We start from the raw sequence: 24,235 nt of genomic DNA on the forward strand, positions 1-24,235 counted from the left end.
CATCTAAGCAAAGCTGTTAAAAATCCCAGTGGATGTAGAAAGTGAGAGGCATGAGTCATAAGCACATGAGCTGGAGGGAGGGAAAGGAAAGCCAAAGACACAAAATCATGCATCTCTCCTTAATGCCATCACATGATGAGCCCTGGGGCTTTAATTTAATCAGAAGGGAGGAGGGCAGCAGGCAAACTTTATTCCCAGTTCTGTTCTGAAGAGGTTTGGAGAAACAGCAGGCTGATCCATGCAAGTTCTGTGCTTGTGAGTCCAGCTGTGCATTTCCAGTTATGAAGGGGGCCTGCCTCTTCTTCCTCCTTGGATACCTGCTTGCGGCTGAAGGAGTTCAGTCTGCTGTGGCCACCAGACGTGAGTGCCTTGCTCCCCTTCTCTATGCTCCCTAGCACAGCAAAAATATTACTTGCAATAGCACTGTTCTTACATCTTTAAGAACAGGTTGATCTGTAGGAATAACAAGTGAAGCTCAGAGGTAAGTTGAAGCATCCAGATCAAGAAGCTAGCAGCACAAGATCAAGGGTCAGGGCAAATGGGGGCATCACCCATTTGCAGAGATGGAGTTTTAGGAAAGATGGTGATGCTTTCACCATCACTAGATCTGAGCTATACCCACTTACTTGGGGGTATCAATGAGCTCAGTGGTTACTTCTGAGAGGGTAAGTATAGGATTGCACGATTGCATTCCATATTCAAGATCACTTAGTCCAGATTAGAGTGGCTGGGGAAACCCAGCCAGATGGGCGAGGTATAAATTAAAAAAATATATGTTGTTTTTGTTGTTTTTAACCTCTCTTAACTTTTAATCAATTACTCTGGGTAATGAGAATTTCCCCTTCCTTTCCAATGCTTTCTTACAGGGGGCAGGGGTTCTGATTCAGACTTTTGAATTTGGAATACAGGAGGGGAATTAACCCTTCTGAATTAATTAACATGGAGTGTGAAGTCTGCATGTGGCGTGAGCACGATTTTATTTCTGAAACTGCGCTCTCCAGACTTCATCAAACGTTGCTGGACTGGATAAGTGATGGCATTTTGGTTGGTTGCAGAGGTATACACTGCATACCAACTCCCTCTGCCTCCTGAAGCAACAGAGATTGAGGGAGACAACGCTTCTCTTGACTCCGCCATAGGATACGGTGGTGTTGCCATCTTTCTTTCCAGCAGGGCTCTGGTGGACCCCTCACTCGGTGATGCCCCTTAGGGACTGATTGCATACTACATACTCACGCATGTAACCACTTGTTTTATTCTTGATGTAGTTCAGCCATTTACAGAATCATAAAATTGTAAATTGGAAGGACCCTAAGGAACATCTATCCCAACCCCCTACAATGCAGGAATATGCAGCTGTCCCATATGGGGATCGATCCTGCAACCTTGGCATTATCAGCACCATGCTTTAGCCAGCTGAGCTATCCAGGCACACTGCTTAATGCCATCATTTCTAAGCAGCATATGATAAGGTTGCCAAAAGGGATACCACTTTTATAAAGTCATGCCCCAGCAGCATTCTTCTGAAAAATGAAAAAAAGGAAGAAAGGGGGAGGATGTTAAAATGGCAGAGGGGTTGCACTGCTTTTCCCGCTCCAGTTTCTCTCCCTCCCACCCCATGTGTGAGAGTGCAAGCACACACTTTGAACTTGGAGTAGGGAGGATCTCTTGGGGAGCAAATTTTGTATCTGTGAAATTGGAAGTGGGGAGAAAGCAGAGCAGCCCCCTCTCCTGCCACTTCTGCTTTAAAACAATTGTTGGGGCATTGTTGCACACCTTCGTCCCTAACATGTCACTTGCCCCTTAGGGACATGGATGAGTGGAAGAAGGATTTGGGCAAGCTCTGTGCAGAAATTACAGCAATAGTTAATATAGGAGTGCAGGGATGATATGACTGCAAATTTCCTTCTTTGTCAACCCTACCTCTCATGTTCAGAGTTGATTTCATCGCTTGTCTGGCCCTGATAAGAGAGACTGGGGATTTATCAGCGCTTTAGTGTTTTAATATGAAACCAGACGTGTGGAATGCAGGGCCTATAGGAACAAGATACAGCTTTGCATGGTGCAAGAGAAAACATCGTTTCCCTCTTTCTATGTGTGCTGCACATGTGGAGCTCAGGATATGGAGAAGGGCTCAGTGGTAGAGGATCTGCCTTGCATGCAGGTCCTGGGTTTGATCCCAGGGATCTCAAGGCAGGGCTGAGACAATCCCCTGTCTGAAACCCAGTCACTGTAGACAGTACGGAGGTAGATGAGCCTGTGGTCTGACTCAGTATAAAGCTGCTTTTCTGTTCTCAAAACCTAGGGTATTATTGAGTGTGCAATGTGAGCATATTGGGAAATCGACATGAGCTGGGTGCTCTGTGCCCTGCAGGTCTTATTGGTGCCAGTAACACCGATTCAGCTCTCTTCTGGGGCACACAGCAGCCATGGGGAAGGGGGAATCTCGACTTGGGACCATGACCAGGACAGAGTTCAATCCTCCCTCTGTCCACACCAAGGTCCCAGTCTGGGTTGATCTCTCCTGTGGTTGCTATTGATAAAAAAACCAACCCACTACATAGCCACATATGAAGCTTCCAGACCATTGGCTCATCTAGTTTAGTGTCGTTTACATTGACTGGCAGCAGCTCTCTTGGGTTTCAGACTGGGTCCTATCCCAGCCCTACCTGAAGATGCTGGGGATTGAACCTGGGATCTTCTGCATTCAAAGCAGATGCTCTCCAACTGAGCTACAGCCCTTTCCCCAAGGTGACCAGGAGGGGATTGTGAATGTGCATATGGGTTGTGCACGCTGAATGCCACGCCTAGTTTGACCATCAGATGTGCAGGAGGAATGTGCTCAGAACTTCTGCAAAATCTGTATGCTCCTCCTGTGTCCTCTGAAACCCTGAACGCCAAATGATTCCTATCTCTCTGAACCAGGGCTGTGTCGAGGGAGCACAAAGAGCTCTTAAGTTTGCTGTTTTCTCTCAAGAGGCAGCCCATATGCTTGGAGCAGAGAGGCGAGTCCAGGAGGGCGAGAACAGTTCTCAGCCCAGCCTCAGTTCTAGGATTGTTTAGTTTGACGATCATGAGATCAATCAGACTTTCTTCCAGGAAAGAGCATAAAGGGCTGGGCTTATGAGTTGCAAGCTCAAGATCACTTGACACAGTTGGGGTGTCTGCTACCTCGCACTCTCCATCTTACGACCCTTAGCCACATCTCTCTCTCTCTCTCTCTCCCTCTCCCTCTCCCTCTCCCTCTCTTGCCCACACACTGATATATACAACCATCTAGGCTGATGTCGCATTCTAAAGAACTTGAAACTATGTGTAGGACTTTTTAAAATACTATTTTAAGGTTGGCCTACTAGAGCTTGACCTACTTTCTTTTCATGGCCCAACATGGCCGCCATGACTTCTTGTATGACGCAGACTGTTCTCCAGTTATGGTTTTCACTAGGGGCTGCCACACAGGATGCCTGCCTGAGGTTCTTAGTCCTGGGCCTGGGGGTCTTGTAAGGTGTAGGAGAGCACCACACCTCTGTCAATCATGAGCCAGGTGTGAGTTGGCACATTGCTGCCAATGAGATGTCAAAACCAGGCTAGCTAAGTAAAAATATGATTATAAATGAATAAATAAATTCCCGACCATTCCAGTTGGGGAAGCGATTCTAATCCACATTAGTGATGGTGAATACAAAACCAAGTGGAATGGCGATTGCTCCAGGTGAAAATAATTTGGAGTTACACATTGCATAGAGTCAGAACTTGCAACTCTTTCTGAACTATTCACCGTAATGTTGGCTGTTTTGATGAACAAAGTCTCTCTTCATCTGGTAGCAATTTATTATTGCTCTTTCATAACAAGGGGGGGGAAACTGTCATAGGCATTCTTTCCTTGTTGTTGAGGCTGACACAAGTGTGATCACTGTACGAAGTGTCTTGAAGTTCACTAGAAATGAGCACAATCTTTAAAGGAATTTTTCTACGGCATTCATCCACTAGGCCAGATGATGTGATTAACAATTTCATTTATAATAAGCGATATTTTTGTACCAGTAAAGTAAAAAAATCCTATTATTTGACTCATGCATTTTTCAAGTGGGGGGGGGGAGTGGGTAATGAAGTCTCAGTCTCTATGAAGTGGTGGTGAAGTGGAGTTCAGACAGCCTTGAGCTAATTATTTGGTAAGTTATATGTGGAAACTCAGTGGGGAAAATGTAAGCACAACATTCTGCACCCCCCACAAAAAGGCTTGCTTTTGGACTGCACTTAGGGAGGTATTTAATAATACTAGCCCTACTCAGAGTTGACACATTGAAAGTAATAGACATGACTAACACAGGTTCATTGGGACGCAGGTGGCACTGTGGGTTAAACCACAGAGCCTAGGACTTGCCAATCAGAAGGTTGGCGGTTCGAATTCCCTCGACGGGGTGAGCTCCTGTTGCTCAGTCCCAGCTCCTGCCAACCTAGCAGTTCGAAAGCATGTCAAAGCGCAAGTAGATAAATAGGTACTGCTCCGGCGGGAAGGTAAATGGCGTTTCCATGTGCTGCTCTGGTTCGCCAGAAGTGGCTTAGTCATGCTGGCCACATGACCCGGAAGCTGTACGCCGGCTCTCTCGGCCAATAAAGTGAGATGTGCACCACAACCCCAGAGTTGGTCACGACTGGACCTAATGGTCAGGGGTCCCTTTACCTTTACCTTTACTCTGAATAGGACATCATAGCATATAATCCTTAAGGACCAACATGAAGCAGAAACATTTTGTGAAGTCTCCACAAATAAATCAGTGGTGTCTGTCACCATCATTGATTTCAGGTGCTCATGTTTGTTTAAACCTTTATCACAGGTTTTTTTGGCCTGGTGGAACAGATATTTATCTCTCTCTCCCCCCACCCACCCCATTGGCCAGTTTTGGCAGCTGGGGGTCCCACCAACCTATCACAATCAATTAATTTGGTAGGGAATTTGTTTCACCTTTGCATTCCTCACAGGAAAGGTACTGATGAAGCTGTTCCGTCCACAACTCCCCACACATCAGCTGATGAGTTTAGACTTCAGTTCTGCTTTCTGCAGGGGACTCCGCCATCAGCACATTCCCCGAACAGAAGGAACTGGCAAAGCAGCACCAACTCTACCCCTTGACCATTAGGTGATGTCACCCAGTGACACCGGATGATTGACGGGTGGGCAAGGGGAAATGTCCTTGCAGACCAGATTGGTGGGCCAAGATTGGCTCATATGCCAGAGGTGCCCCATTCCCCATTTAGAAGAACCAAAGAATCACTAGGTCGTAAGAACTTCCCACATTTTGAGTTTAGCACCACATTGTATCAGAAACTCTGGAAGTTAAAAACATCTACCAAAAGCTTTTACAATAATGGGAACTTTTTGAAACCTGAATGAAAATGCAAAGCAGTTGAGCGGAAGGCAGGAACATGCAGCAATCCCATCATATGATACGCGATTATGATCTTCCGCAAGGTGTAGCCTTAGAAATGTCCTGGCTCCTGGCTCAGATTCTGCTTTTAACAAGTGTGTTCTTGCTCCACTGCAACGCACAATTAAGGCAGGCTGTTGATTAATTAAGCCACCTCGAGTAACATGACAGGTAAGTCATTCCTTAAAGACCTGTGGCAGGGATGTGGAAAGGATTTCTCAACTCTTTACCAGCCCTGCTCACACGAAGCAAGATTTATTTATTTATTTATTTTTGCACAGAAATGTCTGCGCCATCCCTCTTGTGCCTATGCACTACTCAGAGGGGCTTATGGCAATTTAAAATGAAACCAAACCAGAGGGTATGCACTGGCACCCCTGCAAACTCACCACATTGTGATTGTGGCGCATGGAAACAATACATTGCGAGCAAAGCTTACAAGGAGAGTTTGTGTCATAGTATGAGAACCTCAGTTGGTTCAGTCATGGTGCTGATAGTACCAAGGTTGCGGTTCAGTCCCCGTATGGGACAGCTGCATATTCCTGTATTGCAGGGGGTTGGACTAAATGATCTTCAGGTTCCCTTCCAACTCTACAATTCTATGAATGTGAGCTGTTGTTGTGTTTCCTATGATTTCACTCATCGCAGTTATGTAAACATGGACACGTGTCAAACATGCATTCTTTAAACTTCTAAATATAATTTTGTAATGTTCCTTCAAACATCCAGCTGCAATTGGTTTGCATGCAACTGTTACTCATTTACAATCCCCAAAAAACATTTTTAGAGTGTTCTTGAGAAAGCAAAGATGAGCATTATAGAATGTTCATTCATTCCCCTCTGCATTTATAAAAGTCCCACAGGCAAAGGAAAAATCTCAGAGAGTTATAGCTCAGACATGTGCTTTCTTTGCAATGTTTTGTTATGGGGTTTGCCTTGGCAGTTCAGTGTATGTCAAATAAGTCAAAGGGACTGTGCTAACACTTTCTCCCTTGTTAACCCTTTGTTCTAGAATTTCGAGATGTGATGAGTCGAGGAAGGGCACCTTCTCACGCCAAGTTCCATAGGGGGCTAAGCAGCTGGTCCTCTGATCACAACAACTGGAATGACAAGCTTTACCCATATTGGGAAGAAGGAGATCCCAGATGGAAAGATTGCTGGAAAGGTAAAACATGAAAAATCAGTCTGGCTCAATGGGAGGAGATGCAGGGTCAGTATGTACGGTAATAATGTTGATGACACATTGCAAATAGGAACAAGGTCAGAACGATATTTTTGTTCTGCATTTAACATTTAAAATGGCTCCTATTTTTATGCCAACACTTAGGAATATAGGAAGCTGCCTCAGAACTTTTCGGCTTTAAAACCTGTTTGTATATGTGAAAATGTTATTTATTGTCATTTCTGAATTATCTGGTCTCTTAGCTTAATAGTGGTGTTTCCCCATCCATTTTTGGTGCCATACGCAATTGCTTTCTTTAGTTTTCTGAATATTTTTTAGAATTCCCAGTGGGTTAACAATCTAGTCCCCTTCACAGGGAACTCTGAGAATCGTAGCTTTGTGAGGGAAATTGGGGTCTCCTAACGACTCTCAGCACCTTATGAATCTACAACCTTGATTTCTGAAAGGAGCCAGACTTGAGTGCTGACAGATCTGTCCAGGGAGCGATTTTAGAACAGGGGAGAACAAATGAAAAAGACCTCTGACAAATAGTGAATCAGACTGAATTTTGTGGGAGAGACTGAGCAAACTCTATCACTCCCATTTGAAATAAAAGTATAAATTGTTATACTATTGGTATTTGTGTTGTGTTGGAGTTTGTTCAGCGACTGGGGTGATGGAATAAAAACTTGCCCGCAATATCTTTGCTTACTTTATTTTTCAATAATAATCAAACAACTGCAAAACACCCCTTCTCACCACCATTCCTCAATAGCATTCCTTAACAGTATTCCTATAAAAGTAGACACAACACCACTTGATCAACTTACATACAGTTTTAAAATAATCAATTACCCTATCACATTGCTGCATTCGGTGCAGCAGGTAAACTCCCCCTGCTAATTAGTTAAATTGTTAAGATACCACAGGTGTGCTGACTTGTCAAGAGCTCACAGATGTGCTGCTATGCAGGTTATAATTACAAACACACCTCTGAGTAGCACCATCGACCACATCAATATTAAGAAAACCCGACAATTTGATGCCATGCAAAATATAAAAACAATACATACACATATACATGTTGTGTTTGCGGTTATTATTAGCAGACTGCATCTATATGTGGTGGTCATGTTCTATTATCCAAACATTTTGGATCCATTCAGAGACATTGGAGGTATTAGGAGAATAACAAGATATAAATGTTCCTTAGGTCTTTAAATAATGCTATTAGAAAAATAGTTATCTGAGCATATTGAAATCATATTGCTCAATAGTTTCAGACTAACACCTGCAAAATTGATTATTGCAAAAGACGCAATAAATGCAAGACACCTACATGCAGATAACAGATAAGTGGAGGATGGCAATTAGCATAACAAAACAAACTGCAGTGCAACTGAATTCTAAACCTGTGATATTATGCTGCTTTATTTGAATATAAATTAATGCAATTAAATAACATTCTCAAAAGGGGGGGGGGAGTCTGTTCCATGTTACAGTGTAGTTTTGAAGATCACCAATGAATAAGAAATGTTTTGGAAATATCCTGCATAATGTACAGGGCTGCCTATGAGGATAAAATGGAGAGGGGGTGCGGGGAGGAAACATTGCATGCTGCTTTGAAATCCTATATGAAACGCGAGATATAACCGGAAGTGATAAACAAATGCATCTTGACTTCCTCAGGGGGAAGGGTTGTGGCCAGTCTGACCAGTGACAGTCCAGCTCTGGTGGGATCCAATGTGTCTTTTAATGTGATCCTCAAGTTTCCCAGATGTCAAAGAGAAGATAATGACAGCAATATAATATACGATCAACACTGCATCAACGGCAAGTAATGAAAGTACCTGCATATGCTAGGAGTGTGAATGGTTCTCAAGCTTTGCCCTGCGTCTTGTATCTGTACACTTTCAAAAATTCTATTCTGTACAAAAAAAGCAAAGTGGCAGAGCCTCTGTGGCTTGGTGGCGGTCCTGATGGGACTCATAGAGATTTACGGACATTGTGCTTTGACTCCAGTGGGATGGGAGACCCTGGTGATAGGCAGACATATTCCTGATGTACTAGGAAAGTTCTTTACTTCTCCTCCTTTTTCAATTTCTTACATGATACGTGGGATAGCTGACATGATATGTTTGCTGGGAGTGACTTGTGGGACGCACTGCTCATAACAGATGAGATTTCCTTGGTTATAATTATGATGCTTCCTTGAAGTACTGTATTTAATTTACAAACATTTGCTGGGAGTTTTGTGGCATTGCAAGCCACAAATCCAAGTTCATATAAATGCCAGGTCGCTGTTTTAGTCCATAGACAAGTGCTGTGCTGTCCTACACATGTTTACTCAGAAATAAGGCCTGCTGTGTTCAGCTACACAGCAGCAGATAAAACGTTTTGAGTGTGTTTTAGGTGCAATATACAATGTGACACTAGGTGTGGTGGTGAGCCTTATGGAAAATTCAATGTATTTTTAAAAACGCTTTTTAAAAAAAGCATTTTCAAAGCGGTTTTTATATATGTCTAGATTCCACCTGAGTCTTTACTGACTTTCCTGAAAAGGTTTCCTTCTTTTCATTTTTCCTTTCCTTTGCTTCAAGGTTCTTCTGATTATGCAAATCTTCCCGACCTGTATGTTTACAACTGGACTCAGTGGATTGACGATTGTGACGGGCAGAATTGCTCTCATAACAGTAGTCACAATGTGTTTCCAGATGGCAGACCTTTCCCTCGCCACAAAGACTGGAGGAGGAGAAACTTCATCTATGTGTTTCACACTCTCGGTCAGTCCTAAAAATGCACCTTTAGCTTACCGTGTTATTACTAATAATTAGTAGTACTTGTTGCTACTAATAGTATTTGTTACTTCTAATATTAGTACTTCTTGCAACTAATAAAATCATAACAATAATTATTTAGCTTTAAAAAGAAGACACTTAAGATGCTTTATAAACTTCTTTACATATACAGTGGTACCTTGGGTTACATATGCTTCAGGTTACATAGGCTTCAGGTTACAGACTCTGCTAACCCAGAAATAGTGCTTCAGGTTAAGAACTTTGCTTCAGGATGAGAACAGAAATCGTGCTGTGGTGGTGCGGCAGCAGCAGGAGGCCCCATTAGCTAAAGTGGTGCTTCAGGTTAAGAACAGTTTCAGGTTAAGTACAGACCTCTGGAACGAATTAAGTACTTAACCCGAGGTACCACTGTAAAGAAAGACTTATATGAGATAATGTGGTCCTCATGTGAGAGGACAGTCAGTTCAGAGCTGCTCTGAGACTACAGAAGCTGTTTTGTTGACATTCTGAATTTTGGAAGTCAGACACCTTTTTTCAAATGCAGTCTTTCCTGAGTTGATTTACAGTTTATAGGAGAACAGCTCAATATGACAGGCATTTAAACAACTCTGGGAAAGCAGGATATATACAATTATGATATGTGTTTGTAATTAGGAAGTATTTTGATATTGTGCATTTTAATGGCCATAAGAGTTTCATATTTAAGGTGGGATTGCTGACTTGAAATGCTCTTTCTGTTTTGTTTTGTTTTAACTTTTGATGTTTAGTTTTAAAACTTGCCCTTCATATTGTATATGCTGCCTTGGGAAGATGTTAATATTTTGTAAGGTGATCTAGAAATCTACTAAATAATAAGAATAAGAATAGGGTTGTTTATTGTCTGTTTTGATCTTGTTGGTGAGAGATAATGTCAGGGGTTCAGGGACAGAGGCACAGGTGAGGGAGGAGACGGAGAGCGAGGGGGAAGAATCCCAGGGCAGCGAGGAAGAGGATGACAATGACTTGAGGGATTCCATGAGTCTTTCAAGTGAATCGGAGGATTCCCAGAAGGGGGCGCCTGTGGTCAGGCCAAGGGGAGTCACAGGGGGGACTCGTCAGGAGCAGGGGACCAGCGGGGGAACCCAGAGTGGGAGCTGGGAGTCGGAACCGGCTTCTCTGCCAGAGCGCAGTGAAGGGGGTGGAGATTCCAGCGTGACAGGGGAAGCAGGTCCGAAAGCAGAGAGGGAGGGGAGATCGGAGCAAGACATCCTCCCGGAAGGGGAGGGGAGTAGCGCAGGGAGTAGTGTAACTGTCAAGAGGAAGGTTAGAGGTTGCGAACGCGCGCCAAGTTCAAATGTGGAGGCGCGCGGAAGCACAGGGAGTCCGGAGGAGGAGCCAGGTCCCAAAGCACGCAGGAGGGGGGAAGAGCTGTCTGGGGATTCCGCGTCAGGGGAATCCAGGAGGGGCGAAACCCCAGGGGGCAGGAAGACCCTGCGGAAAAGGAAAGAAAGGAAGAGGTGGAGCAGCACAAGCCTCTTAAAGTGGTGCAGAGGCGGGACTGACTCAGAGGGGACTTCAGCGGTCTAAGCGTAACAGACGTGGGGCTGCGCGCCTTGGCTGTGGAGCATACAATACACTTCAATAAACGTCTTTGTATATAAACTGGACTTGGCGTTGGTCTCTTGTGAGCTGGGACCTGAGGCAGCCCTGACAGATAATAAAGTTATTTTCTAGCTCCCCTTGGTATGTCCTCTGATGCCTTCCATGATATGAGCAGTGATTGCGCAACAGAAAACAATGGGGAGGGATCCTAATTCAGTGGTGGAGCATCCATTTTGCACCCAATGGTAGTCAATGCCAGTATTGGTTTATTCAGGTTTGTACAGTCACTGTGAGACTGTCTTGGGCTTTTAAGTGCAAGTGGATAGAACATTGATCTTGGATGGAGGGAACCTGTGTCCCAATTCCTGCTCCGTCATGAACTTAAATGAGTGACCTTGGTTTAATCTCCATCTCTCCCCTATCTCATCCCAAAGAGCTGTGGAGGTAAAATGGCATAACCACCACATACATTTCCCTGACCTCTGTCTAATAATGATTGGAACAATTGCAATCCCTTTATAGAACTGTTTCCGGAAAGTTTTATTGATTTATTTACTAACTTGTGGGAAAGGATAAGTGTGTTTACCTACTCGAGTGAAATGGGTGCCTATGTTCAAAAGGAAAAAAAATGCAAGCCTGACCAGTTCCACAGCGATAATCCTTTTTTTCATATTTCCCGTTTTTCGCAGGCCAGTATTATCAGACGACAGGTGGTTCTTCAGCTATGGTGTCCATCAACACAACAAATATCACACTTGGCAATCAAATTATGGAATTATCAGTTTATAGGCGAAATTATCGATCCTTTCAACCAGTAGCCACAGCAAATGTTGTTTATGTCGTAACAGGTAAGTGGGTAAGTTAAATAAATAATAACTTAGCAAACCTGAATGGTTTAAATAACATAGTACAAGAGTGTTTTAATTGTATTGTGTGCATGTGAACTTTGTATACCACAACAAACGTTGGTTTGTGCAAAGACATCTCCTAAATATGAGAGCTTCGTCAAATTTTGTTACCTCTATGGTTTTTCAGTTCCCAAGGATTACCTATCTTGAGTCCAACCACAATCTCATCCTTTTGCTTGACTTCATTTTCTATGCAGATAAAATCCCTTTCTATGTGAACATGACTCAGAAGAATGATCGCAACGCCTCAGACTACATTTTCATCAAGGATATCCCTATTACATTTGATGTCCAGATTCACGATCCTAGCCACTACCTGAACCGCTCTGCTATTTCCTACCGCTGGAATTTTGGAGATGGCAGCGGCTTATTTGTTTCCAACAGTTCTGTTCAGATGCACACATATACACTTCTGGGAAATTTCAGCCTTGACTTGTCTGTCCACGCTCTTATACCTGCCCCTTGTGGACCACCAACACCTCTTCCACCAACACCTCTTCCACCAACACCTCTTCCACCAGGTAAGAGGCCATGGCTCCAGGCTAAGTTGAAATAAATCAAAAGGGTTCATTATATGGAATAATTGACCAGACAATTTTTCATGATAATAATGAGCATATTGGTTAACAAAGAATTGTGGCATACTTACGGTGTTTCCCTTTCTTACAGGAGTGCTGGAAGGGAATAGTTGAAGTAGGCCATTGGCATTTCAGTGTCCTAGGACAAATGTTTTTAATATATAGTAAGAATACTGACGCGGGTGGCGCTGTGGGTAAAACCTCAGTGCCTAGGACTTGCCGATCGTCAGGTCAGCGGTTCGAATCCCCGCGGCAGCGCCGTTCAGTCCCAACGTCTGCCAACCTAGCAGTTCAAAAGCACCCCCAGGTGCAAGTAGATAAATAGGGACCGCTTACTAGCGGGAAGGTAAACGGCGTTCCGTGTGCTGCGCTGGCTCGCCAGATGCAGCTTGTCACGCTGGCCACGTGACCCGGAAGTGTCTCCGGACAGTGCTGGCCCCCAGCCTCTTGAGTGAGATGGGCGCACAACCCTAGAGTCGGACACGACTGGCCCGTACGGCCAGGGGTACCTTTACCTTTAAGAATACTGAAGTGGCTTCTTTCACTCTCCCTACATTATGCAGCACCAGAGCTACAAAAATAAAATAAAATAAAATAAAATAAAATAAAATAAAATAAAATAATGATGATGGTATTGCTTTTGCTGCATTAATTTCTACATTTCCTCCCAGGAGCTCAAGGCAGTGCACATGGTGCTTTTTATCCACACAAGAAACCCTTGAGCTAGATTAGTCTGAGAGGGAGAGTAAATGTCCCAAGATCAGCCATTGACCTCTGTGGCTTAGTGGGGATTGGAACCTGGGTCTCCCTAGTCCTAGACCAACACTCTAAACGCACTGGCTCTCTGTTTGTAAGTTTACAGACTTGTAAGTTTACAGGGTCTAGATGCAAGTGAAGAAAGAAGAGGAAGAGAGGGTGTATTCAAAACTAGGGACCAGCAAGAAATAAAGCTGGGGAAACATGTGAAGAAGTAAGACTTTCAGGATTTTTTAAAGTATGGCAAGCTGGACCAAGAGAGATATTGGGGGAGAAATTATAAATAGAAGGTGTAATAAGATATGTAAAAGAATGGATTCAGAAAAGCGAAGGACAAGAGGACAAATATTTAGTTATTTATTAAAAATGTATATTCTGCCCATCACATAAGGTCACAAGGTGGGTTACACAACATCAAGCAATGTACACAATAAATAGAATAATAAATGCATAATTAAATCAGCGTTGCCATAGAGATTATGTTATACATACTAGATAAGGCAAACTCTTTCTGTTCAGTAAACGGTATATACAAAAAAACTCTGTCGGTCATCCAACTCCCAAGGCCAAAAAAACTAGGTGTAATAAGTGTTTTACTCGCCTTTGCTTAGTTGTGTGAAATACACAAATCCAGTTGATATCTGGCCATAACACGTCCGATTGGAATTTATGGGAGCTAAGCAAGAGTGCAAGACTTGCAGGCGTTCCAGATAAATTCTGTTTGTTATGCTCAAAATGTTTTGCTAAAAGTGCAAATACATTAACTCATTTCCCTTTCCCTTGTTTCAGTAACTACCCCGCTGCCTTCGAATGTAACTCCCAGCTTCAATAGTTTAATAGAGGTGCCAACAGGACAGTCTCCTGTCGAAGGATGCCATATTGCTCGATCTGGACCTTATAAAGCATCTCTCTTCATTGCAGGTATGCATCTACATCCGTAAGGAAATAATGTGGTTTGATAGGTAATAAAGGGAATTCGTTTGAACTTGTGCGTGTCATTAAAGTGGCTTTTCTGAAGCTGCTCTTGCTGGCTGGCTGCTGTTTTGTTTTGCTCAAGAGACAAATTTCGGAAGAGTACCAATAAAGAATATCAATAGCTGGCAACTAGTGGCAGCTGGCGGGGCAGAAGGCCAGGAGGCCAACTGTAGATGGAGCCAGAGCCAAGGACAGGCAGAACCAACCCATTCTGCTTTTATCCCCATCCTCCTCCCTGCTGAGTTATACAAGAGCAACACTAAGACTAAGGAGGAGGAAGGTGTCAGCCAGGACAGCCAGGGAGGTGAGGTCTGGCTGAAGGCAGACTGAGGTTGGTGGGGCAGTGCCCCATTTGTCCTAATGGACCAGTCTCCACTGTTGACAAGATCAACTCTCTTATTTTTGCAGGTCAGGTTCATAGCTGTCAACTTTCCCCTTTGCTTGTGAGGAATCCTATTCAGAGTAAGAGAATTTCCCTTAAAAAGGGGGAAATGTTGACAGCTATGGTCAGGTTGCATGCAGCAGACATTGTGGGTTGGATCCAAAAATTCCCTTCTGTAAACTGAAGGAAGCCTCTTCCAACAGGAGGGCCTGAGGAAGAGATTCCTTCTGCCCAACAACAAATCCCATTCACAGGGGGGAATCTTTGAATCCAACTCAATGAAGTAATGTTTTTCGGCCTTTACCAAACATAAAAGGTAAAGGTAAAGGGACCCCTGACCATTAGGTCCAGTCGGGACCGACTCTAGGGTTGCAGCGGTCATCTCGCTTTATTGGCCAAGGGAGCCGGCGTACAGCTTCCGGGTCATGTGGCCAGCATGACTAAGCCGCTTCTGGCAAACCAGAGCAGCACACGGAAACACTGTTTACCTTCCCGCCAGAGTGGTACCTACTTGCACTTTGACGTGCTTTCGAACTGCTAGGTTGGCAGGAGCTGGGACCGAGCAACAGGAGCTCGCCCTGTCGCGGGGATTCGAACTGCTGACCTTCTGATCAGCAAGTCCTAGGCTCTGTGGTTTAACATACTCACCTGTAAATGTTTTTTCTTGGTTAGGAGATGGTCTGTGAAGTCTCCCCACCTTTCTTGGGTGTCCCCTATACACACCCGCTGCTCCAACATCTCTGCAATGCTGTTGTCTCATTTTGTGACGTTGATGCAGCTGTTCCTCATCACCTCTCTGGCGGTGTAGTTTTCTCAGGCTAGGAAGTCCTTCTTCCAATGATATTGTTGACAGCCCATTGGTTTCAACAGGACTTACATCTAATTTAGGAGTGCTTAAGGCTGCAAGCTTAAGCTACTATTCCAAACAGATGGCTATAAAAATCCTGTAGAAGAGATCAGCCGTGAAATATATTAAAGCAGTTGTAAATTCTCGGCACCCATTTTTCAGAATAACTTACTATGCAATATCTAGCGTAGAAAATTCTAACGTGGTTTACCTGTGCAGATTTCTGGTTTTCTGCAAATCAAAGGGATTGCAGGTGGGGAAATATAGTTCAGGAGTACTCTGGAAATAGTTACAAGCCTAGCTGGGGAAGAAATTAATGTACGGAGGAACTAGTGGGTGTGCGAAGGGGAGCGGCAGAAACTGAGGATAGATCTGCCCACTCCAAAACACTGGAACAAATAGTCTGGGACCCCAAGTGCAGCACTTGCAGCCCAATTTCCCACAGTTTATTGGATTATCCTTGTATGGTAAGCCTGAATTCACAAGGGGAAAGCATCTAGACTGGTGTTGTGAGGGTAGTACCATGTGGGCTATGCAAATAAAATGGGAACACAAACAGTTGCAAGCACACAATAAATTCTGGGGTGGACCATCCCAAAGTGTCTGGAGTACTGAGGTGCCTTAAAAATGTTAATTTCAAGAACAGCAGGAATCTAATACAATGGTCAAAACAAAATAAGTTGCAATGCATTTCCACACTCTTTTGAATTGTGTATCCATTATGACAAAATGTAGGCGAGCTCCATTTGCAGGCAGCCTTCGGATCCAATTAAGATCATTCTAAAACAATTCATTCTCTACATTTCCAAGTGGAATTTTTTATTTTTGCTGTCAAAGTTCTTGTCTCAGAAATTCTGACATTTTGCCAATTTGTTTCTTTGGCCAGAGGGGATCCTTGGGGTCAATATTATCCAAATGACAAGTGTCCAGGTGGCCACTACTCAGGTTGAAAACTCCATGGTTGATTTTGTGGTAACCTGTCAAGGGAGGTAAGTGCTTTCATTAATTCTGATAGCTCTGCTTCTTGTAAAACTTAGACCATGAAGTGCTACAGACATTTAAGTTGTTCCGTTGCAGCAGCGCTCATCTTAGCTCACTGAACTTCTTGCTGATAAAGTGGTATTCCTGAGGATGGTTCACGGAGCAGAAGTTCTGGGTCTTTTGTGATAGTCACCAGATCTCTGGCCTCTTCCCCCCTGTGCTTATAAGGCAGTGTTGGTGAGACCCACACACCATCTTAGTCTCCCAGAGGCATATATAGGGATAAATTATTATGTGCAAATTTTATACAGATTTGTTTCAGGAGCCCATGCTCCAAGTTCTTAAAGCAGCTAACAGTGTCCCTGCTCACATAAAAACCTTGCATCAGGATTTATAAAAAGGCTGGTTCACCAAGGTTTGTGAATTGTTAAATATTACAGAATACCTTTATTTTCTGTTAGCCTTTGCTGAATAATGCTGCTAGTTTTTACTCCTGAGTTTTGATAGCCTTTGGGTGTTGCTTTCATTTGGTTTCTGATTTTTGTACTTTACTGCTTTTTATTGTGTTGTGTTGGTTTTAAATATATATTTTAAGATAAATCCATCTGAACATAGCTTTCACAGAAAAGCAGAACAGAAATGTGATAAACATGTTGACTTCTGCGAAATGAAAACTGATGAAAAGTCCATAATTTCATCCATCTTTCTTTCTTCCCGCGCCCTAGTCTTCCTACAGATGCCTGCACAATAATTGCTGACCCCACCTGCCAGGTGTTACAGAGCGAGGCATGTGACCCTGTTGACATAGATGAGTGCCTACTGACCATAAGACGGACCTTTAACGAATCCGGAACCTATTGTGTGAACATTACACTGGGTGATGCAGCGAGCCTGGCTCTCACAAGCACTTTGATATCCATCAATGGAGGTGAGTCCTGGCTGAACATCTGCATTCATTTGCAGTCAGCACCTTGTGGCTCATGAAGTGTGGTGGAGTTGTCTCCCAACACTCCCATAGCTGCTGGTTGTCAGGACAGGATGGAGGCAGGCAGTGGCAAGGTCAGGACTGTGCAGTTGCATTGGCAAGAGTGCAGGATTGGTGTCACATGCAGGGCCGGCCCTAACATTAGTCAGGTGGCTGCCTCAGGCAACTAATTGTGGATGCCCTGAAAGATCAGGAAATGCCTTGTTATTTAATGTATTATTATTGTAACTAAATAACCAAGGAGAGAGGGGTGCTTCAGCCTCAGTGGTCAAAATAACTTGGCTGGGTAAAGGTAAAGGAGCCCTGGGCAGTTAAGTCCAGTCAAAGGCAACTATGGGGTGTGGCGCTCATCTCACTTCAGGCTGAGGGAGCTGGCGTTTGTCCGCAGACAGCTTTCCAGGTCATGTGGCTAGCATGACAAAACTGCTTCTGGCGCCACGGGACACCGTGATGAGTGCCAAAGCGCACGGAAATGCTGTTTACATTCCTGATGCAGTGGTACCTATTTATCTACTCGTGTTGGTATGCTTTTGAACTGCTAGGTTGGCAGGAGCTGGGACAGAGCAATGGGAGCTCACCCCGTTGTGCAGATTCAAATTGCCGACTTTCTGATCAGCAAGCCCAAGAGGCTCAGTGGTTTAGACCACAGCGCCACCTGCTCCCTACAACTTGGCTGAACTAAGCTACTGTGACTTGGAAGGGGTCACAAAATTATTTGGGCAGCTCTGGAATAAGACAGGCACCATTTCTCCATTCCAACAAAGAATGTGTGCTGTGTCTACAGCAGTTCCCATCAGCTGCAATGATGTCCAGTGTCAGTGGTAGTATCAGGCACATGTAGACTGCCGAGATATTTTATGCTGTAAGACAGTCTTTGTCAAGGTAGTGCCTTCCAGATGTTTTGAACTATAAATCCCCTCAGCCCCTGCCAGCACCATCATGCTGGCTAGGCTAATGGTAATTGTAGCCCAAAACATCTGCATGCCACTAGGTTAGTGAAGGCTGCTATGAGAGTACTGACCTCCAAGTTGAGGAGTGTGAACTAACATTATGGCCTTTAACTTTGTCATTCAAGCTGCAGGGTCATTTTCAAGGACAGCAGAAGGAGTTCTGCTCGCTTGCGGTTTCTTGGTGGTGTTTGTTGCCATCGCGACTTTTTTCCTTTACAAGTAAGTTGCTTGGCCCAGACCTTAAAAACAGTGTCTGTTTATTTTACGATCTCCAACGCTCACCATTTTTAATGTTCACAAGGAACATTGACAATACAGATTGACCAGTTATATGATCTGAGGAGAAACCAGTGTTACCTTGGAAGGAGATTCCTGCAAGAGTACTGATTTCATTGTGTTTTATCTATGTATAAATTATATCCTGCTGTAAAGCCAATATTGGATCCCATGGCATTGCATTTAAAATGCATAAAGGTACCATATATTAGGGATACATTGTGGTGTGGGCAACACTCCCTTCTTGACCTTGGCAGCTGAGGTCCACCTTCTGGTGGCATTGTGGTATTTGTTGGCACCTGGGGTGTGTGTGTATGTGTGCACAGTGCAGAGGGTGAACAGTACCTGCCGTGCCAGCAATGCTGCCAGGTGGGCACGCTGGGTGGGGGCAGAGGGCAGAGGGTTCACAGAGCCTGCCTCATGGCCCAGCCCTTGCTACTGGAGCCACACAATGCCACCTGTCCACCTATGCTAGGGGGAGCCTGGTTGGCCAACATGGCCCTTGATGGATGAATCCCTCTGACACTGGCTGGAAGGCCATTCAGCAAGAGGGCCTGGGATCTGGTGGTGAGGCCAGGCCAGTCTCCAGGGCCCAGAGACTCCTGGCAGCGTGCAGGGTGGGATGGGGGTCCCTGCATGCGGACGCCTGGTTCGTGCCCCCACAAAATTGTGTGCCTTTGGTTCATGCATTGTTTTGAGAAGTGTGCATTACCAAAATGAATCCCTCCTCCACCCCTTGTCCTAATCTGACGCTCTAACCACTGCATCACATTGGATCGCTTAAAAAAAAAAGGTTACAGAACAACAACCCCAAATATAATTTTTCTCTTTCATGGTTTAGCCTATGGAAAGTATTTGCAGAGTAGTTTGTTGTTGGGTGAGAAGCACACCACAAGTCTTTCTAAGCATCAAATAGATCATTTTATACACACACACTTACCAGTTTTTCTCTGGCAATAAGCTCTTGCACATGCCATAGAATTTTTCAAAATACTGACCTGGGCAGCAACATTTTGCACAGGAGAATAAAGTGGCTTGTTTTGTTTGTTCTCATCCCAGCCACAGTACTGGCATAGCAATGCACCATGAAGGGAATACTTTTCAGTAAATTAATTTTGAAAATTCCTTCCAGGAGATATAAAGAATACAAGCCTATTGAAAGAAAAACTGGAGACGAGGCCAGTAACGAAGGACTGAGTGTTTATTTCAACAATGTCAAGGCTGTCCTCTTCCCGGCAAACAATGAGAAACATCCTCTGCTGAAAAATAAGCCAGGAATTGTTTAACTCTTCAGTATAATCACTTATATTTGTATGCATTTGGGGATTTGCATTGAACTGTCATTCAATGGAAGAATACCTAAGTGTTAAAATCAGGATTTATGTGGTAAGCTTGCAGTACAATAGAATGGCTGGTGTTGTGTTGACTTGTCTTAGAAGGTTAAAATGGCATCTCACGGAGAAATTGATCATACATTTTGCTTGCTTATGTTCTTGGATCTGCTACGGTATATTAGCTAATAAATCATTTAAGGTTGATACGGTTTCCTAGACTAGTTACTCCTCCTGAGTATTGCTAAGTGTCTTCTTGGCAGAAAGATTTTCTCCAAAGAATTTAAGCTTAGGCTGAACTCCTAGCAAGTCAAGTCCCACCAAACTTGAGGGAGCTTGCTTTGGGGTAAACATGGAGAGGATCATGCTGTTAAATTGGAATTTCCCTAGTTCCCTAATGAGTGATAATGTGGCTGCTTTGAAAATTATAATAGGTACCTAAGAAATGATCAGCATGTAGCATCACTTACCCCAATGGCTTCAGATGAATAGTAGACATACCCAATATACTCTCCACCAGATGAGCAACTTGCAGTTGTTACATGACTGCTCTTGGTTCTGTTTCCTCTGCCTACTATATTCCTTATACTTGAGATACATGAGAGCAGGATCTACATTCTGCACCCAAAGGAGCAGCAGGCAATGTGCACTGAAATATCCATGGCTCTGCTCCCTTGGGATGTGTTTGTGTGGGACTGTTTTTGAGTAGCCTACATGCTCCTAAGTCTTCAGGCCTCACTAGTCCCCACTTCTCTGCTCAGCAGAATATGCCATGTGGTATTGACATGGAGTGATCCTACACAGCTCTATGGTTTTTTTTTTACTAGACAGCTTTCCTGAACACCTGTGGTTTCATGGCAAAGCACTTAGCGGGAAGTGTGAGAAGTTCTCTTAGAAATGCGCCCTAGCACAAAGATATATTTGCACGATTTCAGTCTGAAACCAGAGGACTAAGCAAGGCTTCCCTGGTGCTGCTTGCTTTTATGCAATAATTATGTTATGCTATCCCCATCAAGCTGGGAAATTCACACTGGCACACAGGACAAGTTGATTCTAGTACTACATAATCTGAGTTTAGCAATGCTGTAAACTTTGGAAATACGCAGACTTTGAAAATAAGCAATATATTTGGGTGAAAACTGCGGCAAGGAGGGTAGCACAATAGGCACAGTAGGATTTATGAAATACTGTTATGCAATATGCCATTTATAATGCAGGAAGTTCTGAAGCCAACCATATAAGTTTATATGGTTGGCTTCAGAACTTTCTGCATCTTACAGCTTATTCTACTCAAGAAAATTATGTGGAACTATCTGCCTGCCTTTCTGGAAAATGCACAAAGGGTTTTTGATTAAATCTGTTCAGTATAAATCTGCTTTATTTTGATTTGCAGTTATTTGGCTGCTTAGGTATCTGCCTGATCCTGCAGATTGTGTAGAATACTTTGCTCCACTCATGTCCACACAGGGCTGCTGAAGACATTTTATATCTGAGGCCAAGCCCTCATCTCAACTACTGAGATGAAGGGAGCACACAAAGGTTGTTGAAGGATTGGGGAACTTCGGGATAGAAAGAAGGGGGAAAGCCTTTTCTTTATTCCTTTGTCTGCTTCCCCCTTTCTCTGCAAATCATTGAGATGGGACAGGGAGGAAGAAAGGAGGACCAAAAATACGAGTCCTTTCCCCCTTCCCTTTCCCATCTCACAATTTTTCCAGGTGTTAAAAACATGGCAATAGCACCCAAAGTTGGAGGCAATCACTTTGCACTGCCTCACAGCACCTGTTCCCAACAAGTTTAATCTTTGCAGTGGTGTTTATGATATAGGCAAGGTAGTGTCCTCTTTGATAGCAATGTTTCCCCTGCAGGAATAGGCACAGTGAGCTCTAGATGCAAAGAAGCACAGCTCTCCTGTAACTTTAATAACGGTGTAGTTATCATGGCACTGTGGATGTTATGTATAGTCATGCAGGCAATTTAAGTTTAACAATGGTGAATTAATGTTTTCATCCCACACAACTGCTGTTTTGCAGCACATGACTGGTATGCCACCACACTGGTGTAAACATTTTTTACTAACTAGTAGGTGCAGCATAGTGGCCAGAGACTGAGCTGTGAATCTAGAAGACCCTAGTTTGCACCATCTCTTTTGCAATGAACTCATTAAGTAGCTTGAAGCAATATAGTGGCTTACAAGGTTGTTGTTCAAAATGCAGCTATATAACGCATGCTAAATGCTTTTGAAGACTTGAAAGCACGCTATAGAAGTGTTAAGTATTACTGCTCCTAAATTACTAATGGCACGGAACTGGAATGCTGGACGAATGTTTACCTGAATGTTGTTCAATAAATCTGCAGTATTGCAAAGGACAGTTTAGCTATGTAAAGTCTGCATGACCCAATGCTGGTTCTAAACAGAGGTAGCCCCACTGAAATTAAAATGTCACATACAGTGCACTCCTATATATGTCTGCTCAGATCAGAAGTCCCACTTAGTTAAATGGGGCATACTCCCTGGTAAGTGTGCAGTCTTAATATAGTATGATGGGTCTATAAGCTTTACAGGATAAGTGTATTTTAAAGGTTTGGAAGTATGAATTAGTATTATCAACTTTTATTTTTCTATCTTGTAGAAGTGCACATACTTTTATACAAAAGGCTAGGAAGAGGAGGAAGTGTAAATGATTATAGTTTTAATGTCATGGAAGAAATTGTAAGTAGAATGTGTCTTGCCTTACAATGAAACATCACTATTTCAGTCTGAGACAAGAAATAATAAGAATGATTTGCCCCACTTATTGCAACTCTGTTAAGTTACACTATTATAGTTTAGGTTCTGTCTTTTATAACCTACCATTTCCTGGCATGACTTAGAAATGTAGTATGTTTGATATTTTAGTCTATGGAGATCCTTGCAAAATCTTACAGGTTCCTTGCGAAGAGAAAATGTATGTTTTCTGTCCTTTCCTCTTGCAACTCTCAATAAAAGTATTGATTTTATCTAATATATTGTTCTGATTTTATTAAAGTCCTTTGCTATATTTTCCAAGACCAAAATGCTCTATATCAATCCCTGTCTGAAAACAATCTGCTTTTGTGACTTCTTTTGCTCCGCCCCCACTCCTCAATGGGTAAGAAGTAATATACATATCAAAGGACTTCTATTCTTTACATAGGGCCTCTTCATGGGCTACAAATGCAGGAATCTTTTGCCCAATGTGGGGCTCGAACTCACAGCCCTGAGATTAAGAGTTTTATGCTCTACCAACTGAGATATGTTGGTATCAGGTGCCACAAGTCCTGCTCCAGCCTTTTTGTCACATGACTCCCCCCCCTTAAGGTACCATGCTGCTCAGGGACGGGGATGGCGCTGTGAGTTAAACCACAGAGCCTAGGACTTGCCGATCAGAAGGTCAGCGGTTCGAATCCCCGCAACGGGGTGAGCTCCCATTGTTCGGTCCCTGCTCCTGCCCACCTAGCAGTTCAAAAGCACGTCAAGTGCAAGTAGATAAATAGGTACCGCTCCAGGGGGAAGGTAAACGGCGTTTCTGTGCACTGCTCTGGTTCGCCAGAAGCGGCTTAGCCATGCTGGCCACATGACCCGGAAGCTGTGCGCCGGCTCCCTCGGCCAATAAAGCGAGATGAGCGCCGCAACCCCAGAGTCGTCCACGACTGGGCCTAATGGTCAGGGGTCCCTTTACCTTACCATGCTGCTCACTGCATGTTCATAGGTTGCTTCCCATTGGAAAGATCCTCTGATGGGGATGGCAAGGGAAAGTTTGGGATCTGGCTCCTTCAGTGCATTTAACACAATAGAGAAGTGTTGTTAGAGGCCAAAAGAATCAGGGTGATTTTGATTCCCATATATCAGCTGTGTGTAAACAGGAGTGATGTTAATACTGAACCTCATATCGCTCACACTTACTTATAGACAGGCTATGTCACAGATAGCTGAAGCCCTGGCAATGCACTCAATGATTCAGTTCTTTAACAATGTCCCTGCTCAATTCCACACACCCCACATGACTGATATACGCATGGAACACCTTACTGCTTTTATTGGAGTTGATAAATGCCATTTTATCATAGAAACCAATAAAACATTGTAAAAATAAATGTCACAAGCTTTATTGTTGCTGGAGCTGCAACAGGCTTAAGAGGGCTACCCCTCTAAAGATACTGGAAATGAATCAGTTGTATGCGGTTTTATCCTCCGTTGAGAGTTGCGTGTGGGTTGACATAACCCAATACAGTGTTAGCACCGTAAGATTATCATGTATCTAAAGTGCTTTATGGAAA

General features: G+C 43.6%; 1 protein-coding gene across 1 annotated transcript; it reads left to right on the forward strand.

Moving 5' to 3' along the window:
* Window positions 1–131: 131 nt before the first annotated feature.
* GPNMB (glycoprotein nmb) lies at window positions 132–22,941 on the forward strand. The gene is made up of 11 exons (XM_028750983.2): window positions 132–360; window positions 6,442–6,594; window positions 8,281–8,424; window positions 9,192–9,374; window positions 11,660–11,818; window positions 12,076–12,399; window positions 14,002–14,133; window positions 16,303–16,405; window positions 17,123–17,325; window positions 18,458–18,551; window positions 19,741–22,941. Exons 1-11 carry the CDS (start codon window positions 282–284, stop codon window positions 19,892–19,894), a joined length of 1,728 nt encoding a protein of 575 aa, XP_028606816.2. The 5' UTR covers window positions 132–281; the 3' UTR covers window positions 19,895–22,941.
* Window positions 22,942–24,235: the final 1,294 nt, after the last annotated feature.

This window comes from Podarcis muralis, chromosome 12 (genome assembly GCF_964188315.1).
Source record: "Podarcis muralis chromosome 12, rPodMur119.hap1.1, whole genome shotgun sequence".
Taxonomy (NCBI): Eukaryota; Metazoa; Chordata; class Lepidosauria; order Squamata; family Lacertidae; genus Podarcis; species Podarcis muralis.